Source organism: Alosa sapidissima, chromosome 23, assembly GCF_018492685.1.
Source record: "Alosa sapidissima isolate fAloSap1 chromosome 23, fAloSap1.pri, whole genome shotgun sequence".
In the NCBI taxonomy this organism is placed as follows: Eukaryota; Metazoa; Chordata; class Actinopteri; order Clupeiformes; family Clupeidae; genus Alosa; species Alosa sapidissima.
In genome coordinates this window covers 13,561,925-13,574,802 of record NC_055979.1, presented here as the reverse complement: position 1 = coordinate 13,574,802, position 12,878 = coordinate 13,561,925, and the positions used below count along the sequence as shown (strand labels likewise).

The 12,878-nt window shown below is 43.3% G+C and overlaps 1 protein-coding gene across 4 annotated transcripts in view; it reads left to right on the top strand.

The window, feature by feature from the left end:
- kalrnb (kalirin RhoGEF kinase b) overlaps window positions 1-11,450 on the top strand; it is an 82,807-nt gene extending 71,357 nt beyond the window's left edge. For all 4 annotated transcript variants that reach the window (XM_042080757.1, XM_042080758.1, XM_042080760.1 and 1 more), the window contains 13 exons: window positions 866-979; window positions 1,155-1,270; window positions 1,694-1,760; window positions 1,867-1,970; window positions 2,656-2,725; window positions 2,915-3,001; window positions 3,398-3,490; window positions 4,241-4,291; window positions 4,383-4,460; window positions 5,686-5,871; window positions 6,504-6,675; window positions 6,969-7,135; window positions 9,633-11,450. In XM_042080757.1, the coding sequence (XP_041936691.1) occupies window positions 866-979; window positions 1,155-1,270; window positions 1,694-1,760; window positions 1,867-1,970; window positions 2,656-2,725; window positions 2,915-3,001; window positions 3,398-3,490; window positions 4,241-4,291; window positions 4,383-4,460; window positions 5,686-5,871; window positions 6,504-6,675; window positions 6,969-7,135; window positions 9,633-9,848 (1,521 nt within the window). In that variant the 3' untranslated portion in view covers window positions 9,849-11,450. The remainder of the gene's footprint in view (window positions 1-865; window positions 980-1,154; window positions 1,271-1,693; window positions 1,761-1,866; window positions 1,971-2,655; window positions 2,726-2,914; window positions 3,002-3,397; window positions 3,491-4,240; window positions 4,292-4,382; window positions 4,461-5,685; window positions 5,872-6,503; window positions 6,676-6,968; window positions 7,136-9,632) is intronic.
- The last annotated feature ends 1,428 nt before the right edge of the window (window positions 11,451-12,878 follow it).

The following is a 12,878-nucleotide window of genomic DNA, read 5'->3' as shown; positions in this document are numbered from 1 at the left end:
TCTGACATAGCTAGATCCACACTGCTGACAAATTCATTCAACTCCCATAACCTGTCCTGCAAGACATTGTGTGTCGTTTGTACTGTACTGTGTGGAAAGTCTGTAATCGATTAATATCAATATATAACATTGTACCACATCACTAGAATGTCCTGTATGTTAAGGTTGTTGGTTTATTTTTGTCATACAACTCTGTGTGTGCCTCTTCCCTGCGTCCTAGCGTAGCTCCCTGTAGTAAAGCTATTGAGGGCAAGTGCAGGTGCGGCAGGGGGGCTTGTGCTTGTTGTGGGAGTGCATGTTCCAGCGCTAACCTGGATAGCTGTTTAGCGCTTCTGAATGATGGATGAGATGTGTGTTATGTGTTTGAGCCTCCTGTGGCGCTAATGCTACCGTTAGCTTGCGCTTCACAGAACAAGCACACATATTCTTGGATCAGTTCTTGTATGCTGTACACAGTGGACTCATGACCTCTCTTTCTCCTCTTTCTTCATATCCCTCTTCTATTCTTCTACTTCTTATTTCTCTTCCTCCTTGTCTTCTTTCTGTTCCTTTATTTCTTCCTCTTCTTTTTATTCTGTCCTCTTTCTGTCTGTCTTTCTGTCTTTCGTCCTTCTCTTCCTGCCCGGTTATCTCCCTGCGTGTTTTTCCATTTCTTGTCTTTATTCTAAATACGCTGTGTTACTTTCCCTCTCTTTTATTACGGTTTCTTCCCTCTCTTGCTTTCACTCTCTCTTTCTCTCCTTCTCTCTCTCTCTCCCACTCACTCTCATCCCCTTCTCTCTCCCTCTCTTTCTCCTTTTATCTTTCTCTCTTTCTCCCTCGCTCTCCCCCCCCTCTCCCTTTCTCTCCCCATTTCTCTCTGCAGAAGGGCAGGAGAGGAACCAACAGTGGTGGAGAGGAGGAGGCTGAGGACGAGCCCCACACCCCACTTCCTCCCCCCATGGAGATCATCAAGGACCCCTCGGCTCAGGAGGCCAAGGTACAGTCACAAGTCCACCTCAAACCTCCCCTCTGCCCTGCTTTGGGGTCATCTACTCTGCTTGACAATATCAGTCTTTATTCTACTCAGTCATTCTACCCTGTTCGGCATGTTGTTTTTCTTCTGCTTCTCTCTCTCTCTCTCTCCTTCCCTCCCCTCTTTCTGTGTCTCTCAGACCCCTGAGTCTGGTGCGTTTCCAGCCTTTGGGAGCGTAAGTCCTTCAGAACAGAACTTGGCCACGCCCCGAGACCCAGAGACGGAGAAGAGAAACAAAGCCATGAGAGGACGCATGTAAGACACACCCCAACCCCCAGTGTGTGTGTGTGTGTGTGTGTGTGTGTGTGTGTGTGTGTGTGTGTGTGTGTGTGTGTGTGCGTGTGTGTGTGTGTGTGTGTGTGTGTGTGTGTGTGTGTGTGTGTAGATGTGCACATTTCCTTTATATGCGTCACTGACACACCCCAATCCCGAATGTGTGTGTGTGTGGGTGGGTGCATGTTTTTCCTTTATATGTGTCATTGTCTTTTACACTTTAAGCACCTAACTATCGTCTAACTATATTTTAAGGTTAATAAAGGTTGAAATTGTGTGTCTTTTTGAAAAGATGTGTGTGTGTGCGTGTGTGTGTGTGTGTGTGTGTGTGTGTGTGTGTGTGTGTGTGTGTGTGTGTGTAGAGCATTGATTGCTGAACTAAGTCTGCTGCCCTTGCCCTGTCAGGTTTGTCATGAACGAAATGGTTCAGACTGAGCGGGACTACGTCAAAGACCTGGGCATCGTTGTGGATGTGAGAACAGAAATAACACACACACACACACACACACACACACACACACACACACATTATAACAATCACATGCTCTTGTCTTAAAGTAATTTCTCTCCATTTCCAGGGATTCATGAAGAGAGTCACAGAGAAGGGGGTGCCGGAGGACATGACGGGGAAAGACAAAATCGTGTTTGGGAACATCCATCAGATCTACGACTGGCACCGAGAGTAAGCATTGGTCCTTTATAGGTCCTTTATAAAGAGAGTAAGCATTGGCCCTTTATAGGTCCTTTATAAAGAGAGTAAGCATTGGCCCTTTATAGGTCCTTTATAAAGTCCTTTATAAAGAGAGTAAGCATTGGCCCTTTATAGGTCCTTTATAAAGTCCTTTATAAAGAGAGTAAGCATTGGCCTTTTATAGGTCCTTTATAAAGTCCTTTATAAAGAGAGTAAGCATTGGTCTTTTATAGGTCCTTTATAAAGTCCTTTATAAAGAGAGTAAGCATTGGCCCTTTATAGGTCCTTTATAAAGTCCTTTATGAAGAGAGTAATCATTGGCCCTTTATAGGTCCTTTATAAAGTCTACAGTTTGTAGAGCATTATACCAGAAATCCTCTAGGAACAGACTGAAAGGATCTATAGCCTACTGTGTCATCTGTGTGTGTGTGTGTACATGTGCCTTACACTTCTCTTTCGATGAGGAAGGAGTATTTTTAAGGTTCTTGTGTGGATGTCCCCGTTTGATTTGTTTAATATAGCATTTTAGAAACAGAATATCCTGTTTGATATCAGATTGGTCACAATAAACAGAAGTGGACGCACAATGGAGGAGGAAGGGTCTTTTTGTGGGGCAGCTTTACTCTGGGTTGATTTTTGTGGAATGCAAGGAAATCACTGTTTTCCTCTTTCCTAGTTTTTTCCTGGGAGAACTGGAGAAATGTCTGCAGGACCACGAGAGGCTGGCAGAGCTCTTTATCAAACACGTATGTGATTTATTTTTGTTTGTGTATATTTGTGAGTGAGTGTGTATGTGTGTGTGTGTGTGTGTGTGTGTGTGTGTGTGTGTGTGTGTGTGTGTGAGAGAGAGTATCTGTGTTTGTGCATCTTTTTTCTTTTTTACATGTGTGTACACTGTTGCTCTTGCTTAACCTCAGCTGATAACTTCTCTATAGGAACGTCGGCTCCACATGTACGTGGTGTACTGTCAAAACAAACCAAGGTCTGAGTTTGTGGTGGCAGAGTATGACTCCTACTTCGAGGTGAGACTGAGAGAAATCACTCAAAATAACTCAAAATAAGTTTTGAGTGAGTCATACTATTTCTCTCACACACACAGGTTTAGTAGCCTCCCTTGATGCTCGCTTTGGTTTTCAACCAACCTTTATGCTGTGACCATAAAGCTGACAGTAGGATGTCATTTGATGGGACAATTCAGTGACCAGTACTATATCTCATACTATATTTGGGGGGGGGGGGGGGTATATTTGAAACTACATTTTCAAGCTTTCAGTGTCAGGCTTTGTGCTTACTTTCATACAGTTTATCATGTAGGTGCCCAGAATGTGTTGTGATGAGTGTTGTGCCATTATTTATTCAATCTTAGTGTTTATTTTTTTACAATCTTAGTGTTTATTTTCAAACAATGATGTTGACAGGAACTGCAACAGGAAATCAACTGTAGGATGTCCATCAGTGACTATCTCATCAAGCCCATTCAGAGGATCACCAAATACCAGCTTCTCCTGAAGGTGAACACACACATACACACACACACACACACACACACACACACACACACACACACACACACACAAGTGTATGCATACGCACGCACTCCTTATACATACACAGACACTCTTTGTTTCTCTATCTCTCACACACACAAACACACAAGCACACACACAAGCATGCACACACACACACACAAACACACACACATACGCGCGCGCACACACACACACACACACACACACACACACACACACACACACACACACACACACACACACACACACACACAGCATTTCATTATGCAGGACAGTGGCTGTCACCACACAAACAAATGAGTATGCATACAAAACTAATATTAGCTCCTTACGGCATGCCACAATGCAATCTCATGCAAACTCACAAACCTTCCTGTACTGTAAAACATAACCCACTGTAACTGAATCCAATATGGAAAATGCATATGGCAGCTCACAGCGACCATTACATCACAGCACATGCAAGGCATGAAATGTGGTATATTTATGACTGAGCTTTTTAAAGAGCCAGAATAGGACTAGCACAGCTGGACTGATAGAAAGAAGATCAGTCAGGTAATTCTTGCAGAACTCCTCTGCCAGATACAGCCTAGTGTTATCCTCCCAGGACGTATTCTTCATCTGGAGGAAGAGATCTATGTAAAGTGAATGCGCATAGCACGCTTATTCACAAACGTTCTCTTCTGCTTTGCCTGTGTTTGCATTATTGAACAAAGGCTGTTTCTTTTTCAGGACTTCTTGAAGTTCAGCTCAAAGGCTGGCCTGGACTGTCAGGAAATTGAGGTGAGCCATTTTAGCAGATAAAAAACTGAATGCACCCTTCACACATTTTCATATGTGGTTTTGATTTTCTGTAATCTCTGTGTTCGTACAGAAAGCTGTGGATCTGATGTTCCTGGTGCCCAAACGCTGCAATGACATGATGAACCTGGGCCGGCTGCAGGGTTACGAGGTGAGATGACCTCACACTGACCTTTCACTTTTGACACAGGGAGAACTTGACGGGTGTGGTAGATAAGGAGAACAGTGAGGTATGGAGGGGCATTATTGAGGGCTTTCTAGGAGAGGAGAATTATTTTGAAATCAATCCTGCGCTTGACCGGGAGCCAGTGGACGGAGTTGAGCAGGCGGGCAGCTTAGTTCTGGACGTATTGAATTTTATTGATGGTTTTGTTTAGTAAGCTGTAGAGAATGCTATTCTCTACTGCTAAGAAAAACTGTGCAAAGTGTCATGGCTGAGTGTTTCGGCTGCGCTGAAGGACAGGGAGGGGTGAAGGCAAAATAGGCCACAGAGATGACATTCACTGACTGGACCCAAATGATGATCTGGTTAGCTTATATAGGTGCGTCTCAAAAAATTAGAAAATAGTAGTCCATTGCCTGCCCAGACTGAGAGATTAAAGGCTCAGGAAACCATTGCCAATGTTTTGACTTAATTAACTGATTAAAGCTCATCTCCACATTTCTGTATTAAAAATTCTTTATTGTAATATTTTGAGATGCAGGCTAACCCTAGCTGTAAACTGTAATCATCAAGATTAGAATAATGTTGTTGTTTTTAAAAAAAAAAAAAAAAAGTTTGAAATATTTTACTTTATGTGTAATGAATCTAGATCATATGAAAGTTTCACTGGTTAAAATAAATTACAGGAAAAAAGCTTTTCCACGGTATTAACATTTTTTGAGACGCACCTGATACAACCAGCATCATTAATGCAAAAACAAGAATATAGAAATCGAAGTTTCCCCTAACGTACGTATGTAGGGTTTTTCCCCATGCACTGAGGAGACTAGAAAAGGGAAGTGGTGTCAGCTGACTTCTCAAGCTGTCGTCGTGCCCTTTTTATGGAAACTTGTGTAGCACACGCATAGCGATTATCAGATGTGATCATCAAACCTGTTTGTCTTTGAACTCAGATCACATTTGATTGGCATTTTCAAACAACCTAATGCCTCCAGCTGTGTCCTATTAATAGTCCTGAAGTATGGCTGTCAAAGAGAGTAGTGTAAACGTGTATACTGCTAATAAAAACTTTCCAAAGTGTCATGGAGTTTATTTGCAGTGGATATCAAGTAGTCCATTGTGAATTTATGTTGTTATGTAACAGTGGTTTAACAGTTGCACTCATAACACTGGAAACTAAGGAGCTAACACAGTGTCTTATGGCATCACACAGGGCAAGCTCACAGCCCAGGGCAAGCTGCTTCTACAGGACACGTTCTTTGTGACGGAGCACGACACGGGGGTCCTGTCGCGCAGCAAGGAGCGGAGGGTCTTCCTCTTTGAGCAGATCGTCATCTTCAGCGAACTCTTACGTAAAGGCTCGTCCACGCCCGGCTACCAGTTCAAGAAGAGCATCAAGGTAGATCACTACAGCTCCCTCCTCTGGCATCACACACATATAGAACAGGCGTCTGCTCTAGATGCAGTCAAGTCAAGTCAAGTCAAGTTTATTTATATAGATCATTTCATACACAGAGGTCATTCAGTGTGCTTTATATAAACAAAAGCAAACAGTAATAACAAATAAAAGCATAAAAGGGCAATAGTGATAGTCACACAGCTACTTATTTGGCTCAACTGATAGTCGGATGCCGGAAATGCCAGTGACATGTGACAGCGACAATAACATTTAGCACTTAAGGAGTGTACATAGTGATAAATGCACACACAAAATGTAAGTTGGTTTGGATAGGAACATTGGCCTGATACAGTACGTATTCTGCATTTGAATATGTAGGTATGTATTCTGTTTATTGTTCCTTTATTGGTCCTTTTATTGGTCATTTTATTGGTCCCATAACTACAGACTATGCATTCAATTAAATACAGACTAAGTTTGAATGTGGAGAGCAGACATATTGCTTGCAAATGCCATAAGGAACATAAGAAGTGGCATGTACAGCTCTTGTGTGTTCTAGAAGCTTAGGTTATGTCAGAAAACGTTTACTTTAAATTCCATGACATATTTTGAATGTGTTATTTCCCTTGTAGGTGAATTACCTGAGTATGGAGGAGCATGTGGACTCGGACCCATGTAAGTTTGTGATGGCATCACGGGGGTCCTCGGAGAGGCTGACGCTGCAGGCAGCCAACATGGAGATCAAGCAGGAGTGGGTGCAGCAGATCCGAGACCTGCTGGACGCACAGAGCAGCTTCCTGTCTGGTAAGAGACTACAGTACCCACAACCCCTTTCTGTTTGAATGGTGCCCTCAGTGTTGGACTGTTTACTGTAGGTAGTAAATGTAATTATGACCATCTACGTTTCTATATCCCTGTTACATCGTTAAAATAGGTTTTCAGAACCCTTAGATCTTCCAAAGACACTACAGTACCCATAATTCCTTTGTATCTTAAAGTTGATTAGCTGGTCTGTCTTCCAGTAGTCACCAGCCTAAGTGTTACCACTGATCTATTGTTAACCAATACATGTCTTTGTCCTTCCCGGTCGGCTGCAGCTCTTCAGAACCCTCAGATCTTCCAAAAGAAAGACAGCGGAGGCTCTCTGCCCCGACAGCATTCCGCTAACGGCCGGCCACCTGCCCACCCGTCCAGTCCCCTTAAGCCATCTACCTCCAATGGAAGCCCTGCCCACAAGTCCAGCAAGCACCCCGAACCAGAGATGGTGAGTGCAGCCCGCCACGTGGAGACTGACCTGGATATTCAGTACATGCTGTCTCAACAGGCTTATCCTGCCGTGGTTGTCCGAGGGGAGGGGAGGGGGTTGTAAGAGGGGAGATTTGAGTCAGGTTGATTTAAAACACTGATGTCAGTTCCATTCTTTGTTTGGGTCAAGCTGTGTCCTGTGCCCAAAGGCTCTTTTGTGTCAAAATGATCAATGTCTTTTTTACATACATTTTACGTAAATATTTTTACCTTAACTCCTTAAAATTGGTGTCCTAGTTTTTGTACTGCACCTATTTAGATTCCCATTGGAACATGCTGATTGTCTAACCTGACTCTCGCCAGATGAATTTCTAGCTCCACTCATCCATCTTTGATCAATCCATTGAAGTGTTGCTTCAGAAGGCTGGGCCTAATCAAAAAATGCTTGCATATGATTGGATAAGCCACTTGTCCGTCATCTATTGACGTGCTACTTCAACCACTCACATCGAAGCCAACCCGTGACGCTGATAACAGTCTCACAGTCGCTTCTACGCTATGTCACATCTACTGTATGAAACTCCCGCCCTGCGTCCTGATTGGCTCTACCATAAAATCTGGTGCAGAAATCACTCTCAACGGAAGAGGTCCCAGATGGATGTGAGTGAAGCGGACGGAGCTAAGCGGAACAAAATTCATCTGGCGAGAGTCAGGTTACTGATGGTCACCATCCTCTGTTAGACAATTTCGTCTTTCAGCTAAAAAAAGGAGGTTTTGCCAGAAGGCTTTCAAATGTGATCATCAAACAAAAACAGATTTCCCATGATGCAGTGCTGTTTGTCTTATCATGGGATTGATGCTCAAGGCAACCTCACCCCTCAATAGTCCATTCTGTTAGAGATTTTGACTACTATAGATTCCTCCCGAGTGGATGTGGAAGACTGTGTGTGTGTGTGTGTGTGTGTGTGTGTGTGTGTGTGTGTGTGTAATAGTGCTTGTGTATCTGCATTTGTGTAAGGGTGTGTGTGTGTGTGTGTCAGTGAGTGCATTTGTAGGTGTGTGTATGTGCGTGTGTATTAGTGCTTGTGCATTTGCATGCATGCATGTGTGTGTGTGTGTGTGTGTGTGTGTGTGTACGTGTGTGTGTGTGTGTGTGTAATAGTGCTTGTGTATCTGCATTTGTGTAAGGGTGTGTGTGTGTGTGTGTGTCAGTGAGTGCATTTGTAGGTGTGTGTATGTGCGTTTGTATTAGTGCTTGTGCATTTGCATGCGTGTATGTGTGTGTGTGTGTGTGTGTGTGTGCGTGTGTGTGTGTGTGTGTGTGTAATAGTGCTTGTGTATCTGCATTTGTGTAAGGGTGTGTGTGTGTGTGTGTGTGTCAGTGAGTGCATTTGTAGGTGTGTGTATGTGCGTTTGTATTAGTGCTTGTGCATTTGCATGCATGTGTGTGTGTGTGTGTGTGTGTGTCCATGAGTAGGTGAATGGTCACACACTGAGGGCTATTCTTAGTGGAGAAACTGCCCTAGTTTCCACTACTCTACCTCGTCCCTTTAATTTTCCCCCTCTCCTTTCTTTCTTCTACTTTCTCTCCTTCTCTCTTCGACTCTTCATCTATCTCCTCACCCTAATATTTCCTCTCTTTCTCTCTTCTTCTTTCTCTTTTCCTCCTCTCCCTCTCTCACTCTTTCTCTCTCCCTCTCTTTTATCTATCTCCTCGCCCCAATCTTTCCTCTCTTTCTCTCTTTTACTTTCTCTTCTCCTTTTCTTCCTCTTTCTCTCTCCCTCTCTTTTATCTATCTCCTCGCCCCAATCTTTCCTCCCTTTCTCTTCTGCTTTATCTTCTCCTTCTCTCCCTCCTTCTCCCTTTCTCCTTCTGTTCGTCTGTCTTGGCCTTGGACTAGCCTGGAAACCTGGGCCTAGATAAATCACCCCTGTCACCGAGACCCAGACTGCAGGAGTGCACTGGCTACTTTCTTTATTTTTAAACGTCTCATAGCTCCCCAGGTTTTTTTCTTATCAGTCTATTTATTCCTGGAAGCAGCGCAGGCAGGTCAAGGTTAGCACAGACGCTAACAAATTAGCAGCCTCAACGAAGTGGCCACTGCACTCAATTCCTCTCCGTCCCAGGCCCCGGCTGGGCAGCCACCCACTGCTCTAGATCAGGGACAGGAAGGACACTGGAGATGACCAGTTTGAGTCTTTGTTTTGTTTTGATTCGTTTTGTTTTGTTTGTTCCAATTCATTTAATTTCCACGTGTCTTGTTGAACAGTCCATGATAAACAGGAGACAGTGTTTGAGTATAAATACGTGTATAAGTTATTTATTTTATTATTATCATTTTAATTTGTCCTGCTGAATATTTAAAGAAAGTGGGTTCCTTAACCACTATATAAATTATTAGTGAATGCATCACATACGTTTTTTTGTTTTGGTCGGAGGTATTTCTTCCAGATAAAAGTCTTTTTCCTCTTGCCTTGTCTTCATATGTGTGTGTGTGTGTGTGCGTTTCCTTCAGTCCGACGACCCAGACTGCAACGGCCTGTCGTCAGTGCTGGTGACGCACGACTACAACGCAGTGAAGGAGGACGAGATCTGCGTGGTGGCCGGCGAGCGAGTCCAGATCCTGGCCTCCAACCAGCAGAACATGTGCCTGGTGTATCGGCCGGCCAACAGCCAATCGCCCGCCGCCGAAGGCTGGATCCCGGGTCACGTGCTCGCCTCCACGCGGTGAGCCTCCGCCCCTGGCTCACCCTGGCGGACACACACACCCTCCTGGTCCTCCTTCAGGTCCTCTTCGCCACCTCCTTTTCAGTTGAAGCCCTCAGTGTAGACTCACTGGTAGTAGCCTCCTCATGTTCCGCCATCGGTGAAAACCCCACGGAGCCCCCTAACGAAAGAGGTGTCAATCCCGTGCCACCGCATCACATCACCACAGCAACTGACACCACCCCCCCTTCCTTCTCTTGAGATCTGATTGGACTGTACGAAGCACGGCACCTGCCCCCTTTCTCTCTTCTCACTCTCTCGTCTCTCACCTGTGGCTCCGCCTCTTTCTGATAGGACAAAACAATAATGAACTGACGGACGCCGCACGCTGTCCCTATGTTGTTGGACGCCATCGCCATACCTTCTGTTGATATGTTTCAAAAAGAAAGAAAAAACATTTAAATAACAGGGGAATTCTTTAAATATATAAATATATATATTATTAAAAAAAGAAAGATTGTGTTCCTTTGGAAAGGGCAACTCATGAGATGAACTGATTGCGTTGGTGTGACCATGTGTTTGTGTGTTTATGCTTCTCATTCAGCCACGTCATTCTGCCCACACACACACCCAGACACAAACACTTTTACCCCCAACGGGAGTCCCCCTGACTTCTACTCTATGCCAAGTCATTTGTACACAGTGTACTATAGTTTGTCTTCTATGTGTTCAAATTTTTATTTTTGCAAGTTGTTTTTAATAATTATCCCATGATTTACAGGTTCTCCGATGTTGACAAGCCACAGCTGAAGCATAAAAAAGCATTTTTCTCCTTTTATGTTCTGACTCATGTTCCCTTGTACAAAAAGAAAAAAACGTTTTCTGCACTTTCCAATGAAATGCATTACGATGACGCCAGGTTGTGCAATATCTAAAAAAAAAAAGTCGACGTTCATCATTGTACTTGTAATGTAACAAAGAATTTTAAATGTATTATTCTGTATCATTTTAAATTTGTACATAATATTTTTGACATTACCATGATCTAACAGACAAGAGAAAGTTATATCTGTTCAGCATTAGGATATGAAAAACTCAGTTCTATAAGTAATTAAAAAATAACTTCGATAGACAAGACAGTGCTATGGTGCTCCTACAAAACACCTCAAACTATCAGCCCATGAATCATAATTCTGTCTGATTTAGTGCATCATCATCTAGGCCTGTTTAACTCATCCCAGGCCAGGTAAAAAAAAAAAAAAGACTAAAAAAAAACTTGACAAAAAAAAAAAAGACTAGAAAAGAAAAAGTAAAAAAGACAAAACATTGATTTTGAACAATTAGTCAATTCCAAGTTGGTGTTGTGAATGGCATCTATTTCTGATTGTGAGTATCTGCTGCTGTCTCCTGGCGCCCCTCCCCCACCCAGCCCTGGCCTTTGTGAGATAACTGTACATATCAGATAGAGCAGCCCACGTGGCAGCGGACTCTGGGCCGGATCGGAGCCAGATCAGAGCCGCATCTGGGTCGGATGCGGGGCAGAGTCGGCGGCCATCTGGGAGGTCTTTCATTTGTTTAACTCTGGAATGTGGTTCATAATAAAGCTGACAATTTTTCATCTTGAAAATCCGTCTCTTCTTTCCATGTGAGGTGTAGCCTATACATATTTACATCTAAGATTCAAGAAAGGCACTTCAAAACAGATATATTTCTTTTAATATACATACCTATGCTTTATGAAAGATGTCCGCACAATAGCCTATGCTCCTCCCTGTAAAATGGTTATGATGACTGACCCAAATTAACTTTAAAACCAACATGATGGAGGTGGGATCGCCCAGTCTGCACTTCTGTAACCTCTTCCTCCTCTCTTCCCCAATCTCCCTTAGTCTCTGGATGTTCTCACAACCATCCCTGTTTTATGTAGAAAAGCCCAGAAGCTAAACTTCAGCTAAAACGGTATCCCTCTGCAATTAAGCACCATCTGAACATTAGGACTCTGTAATTGCAATCCATAGCAGATTATGATTCATTTTGGGTAGACCGCGCAAGCTCCTGCCTCAAGAGCTGATGTGAAATTATGGTCAAATGGCATACGAAGCCAGTGAATTGAATTCCTTGAAGATGTGAGGTATAGGATCCAGCTGGCAAACAGACCAAAGAAGAAAAGGATGTACACTTTCACTTTGAAGGCACAAATATGCAGTGTATTCCGGAATACATATAGAAATAATGAATATAAACTGTAATGTGAAACTTATTCCTTCTCACGCATTGCTTTTTTTTGCTATAACAAAAGGTTCTGAAATATTTAGAACCCCCCACTGGAACCACATAAACCAAAGTGCTTCTTGGAATTATGAGGATGGGCTATTACTCTACGACGCCATCGTGAGGCCATTAATTATTCACGACATGTCATTCACATTGTCATTCTTGCGTGTCATTTTGTCCCTCAAGGTTGACGGAGAAAATGTCACGAGCGAATATGGAGCTGTATATATCCACATAACATAATTACGCTTTCATATCCCACGACCACACGTGACATCACCTGCGACTGTATAAATAAGGCCTAATTTTTACTAGCAGTTCAACACTGCCACCAAGCGGATGTATTTCATTCGTTGTTTCGCGGGAGATGAGTTGCTTTGGTGAATTGGCCCATTAGTGCAAGGCAAGGCCAGGTTTCGAATCTTTATCGGATGTAGCCTACTAATGAACTAAATGCTATTTCAATACATCAGTTTTAACCCAGGACCAATTAGTTGACAATGCAAGCTTCTTACGCAGCAGTGGGGATTCACCTGACCTGCTCCGGAGACAGGTGGATATGTTGGTTTATATTGGCCGTATCTCAAATACTTGGTGAGATATTATTGAAATGTGATGGCTCAGGCACTTGTAGCTTCTTATCACTGGATGGCACTAGAATTCAGATAATCTAGTCTGACACATGCCTGGGATTGTGAATGTAGGCTGGTGGCAAAATGGAGACGAAAGCCCACTAAGGCAGACATAATTTCAGTGTAAAAGTAAATGAACGAACACACAA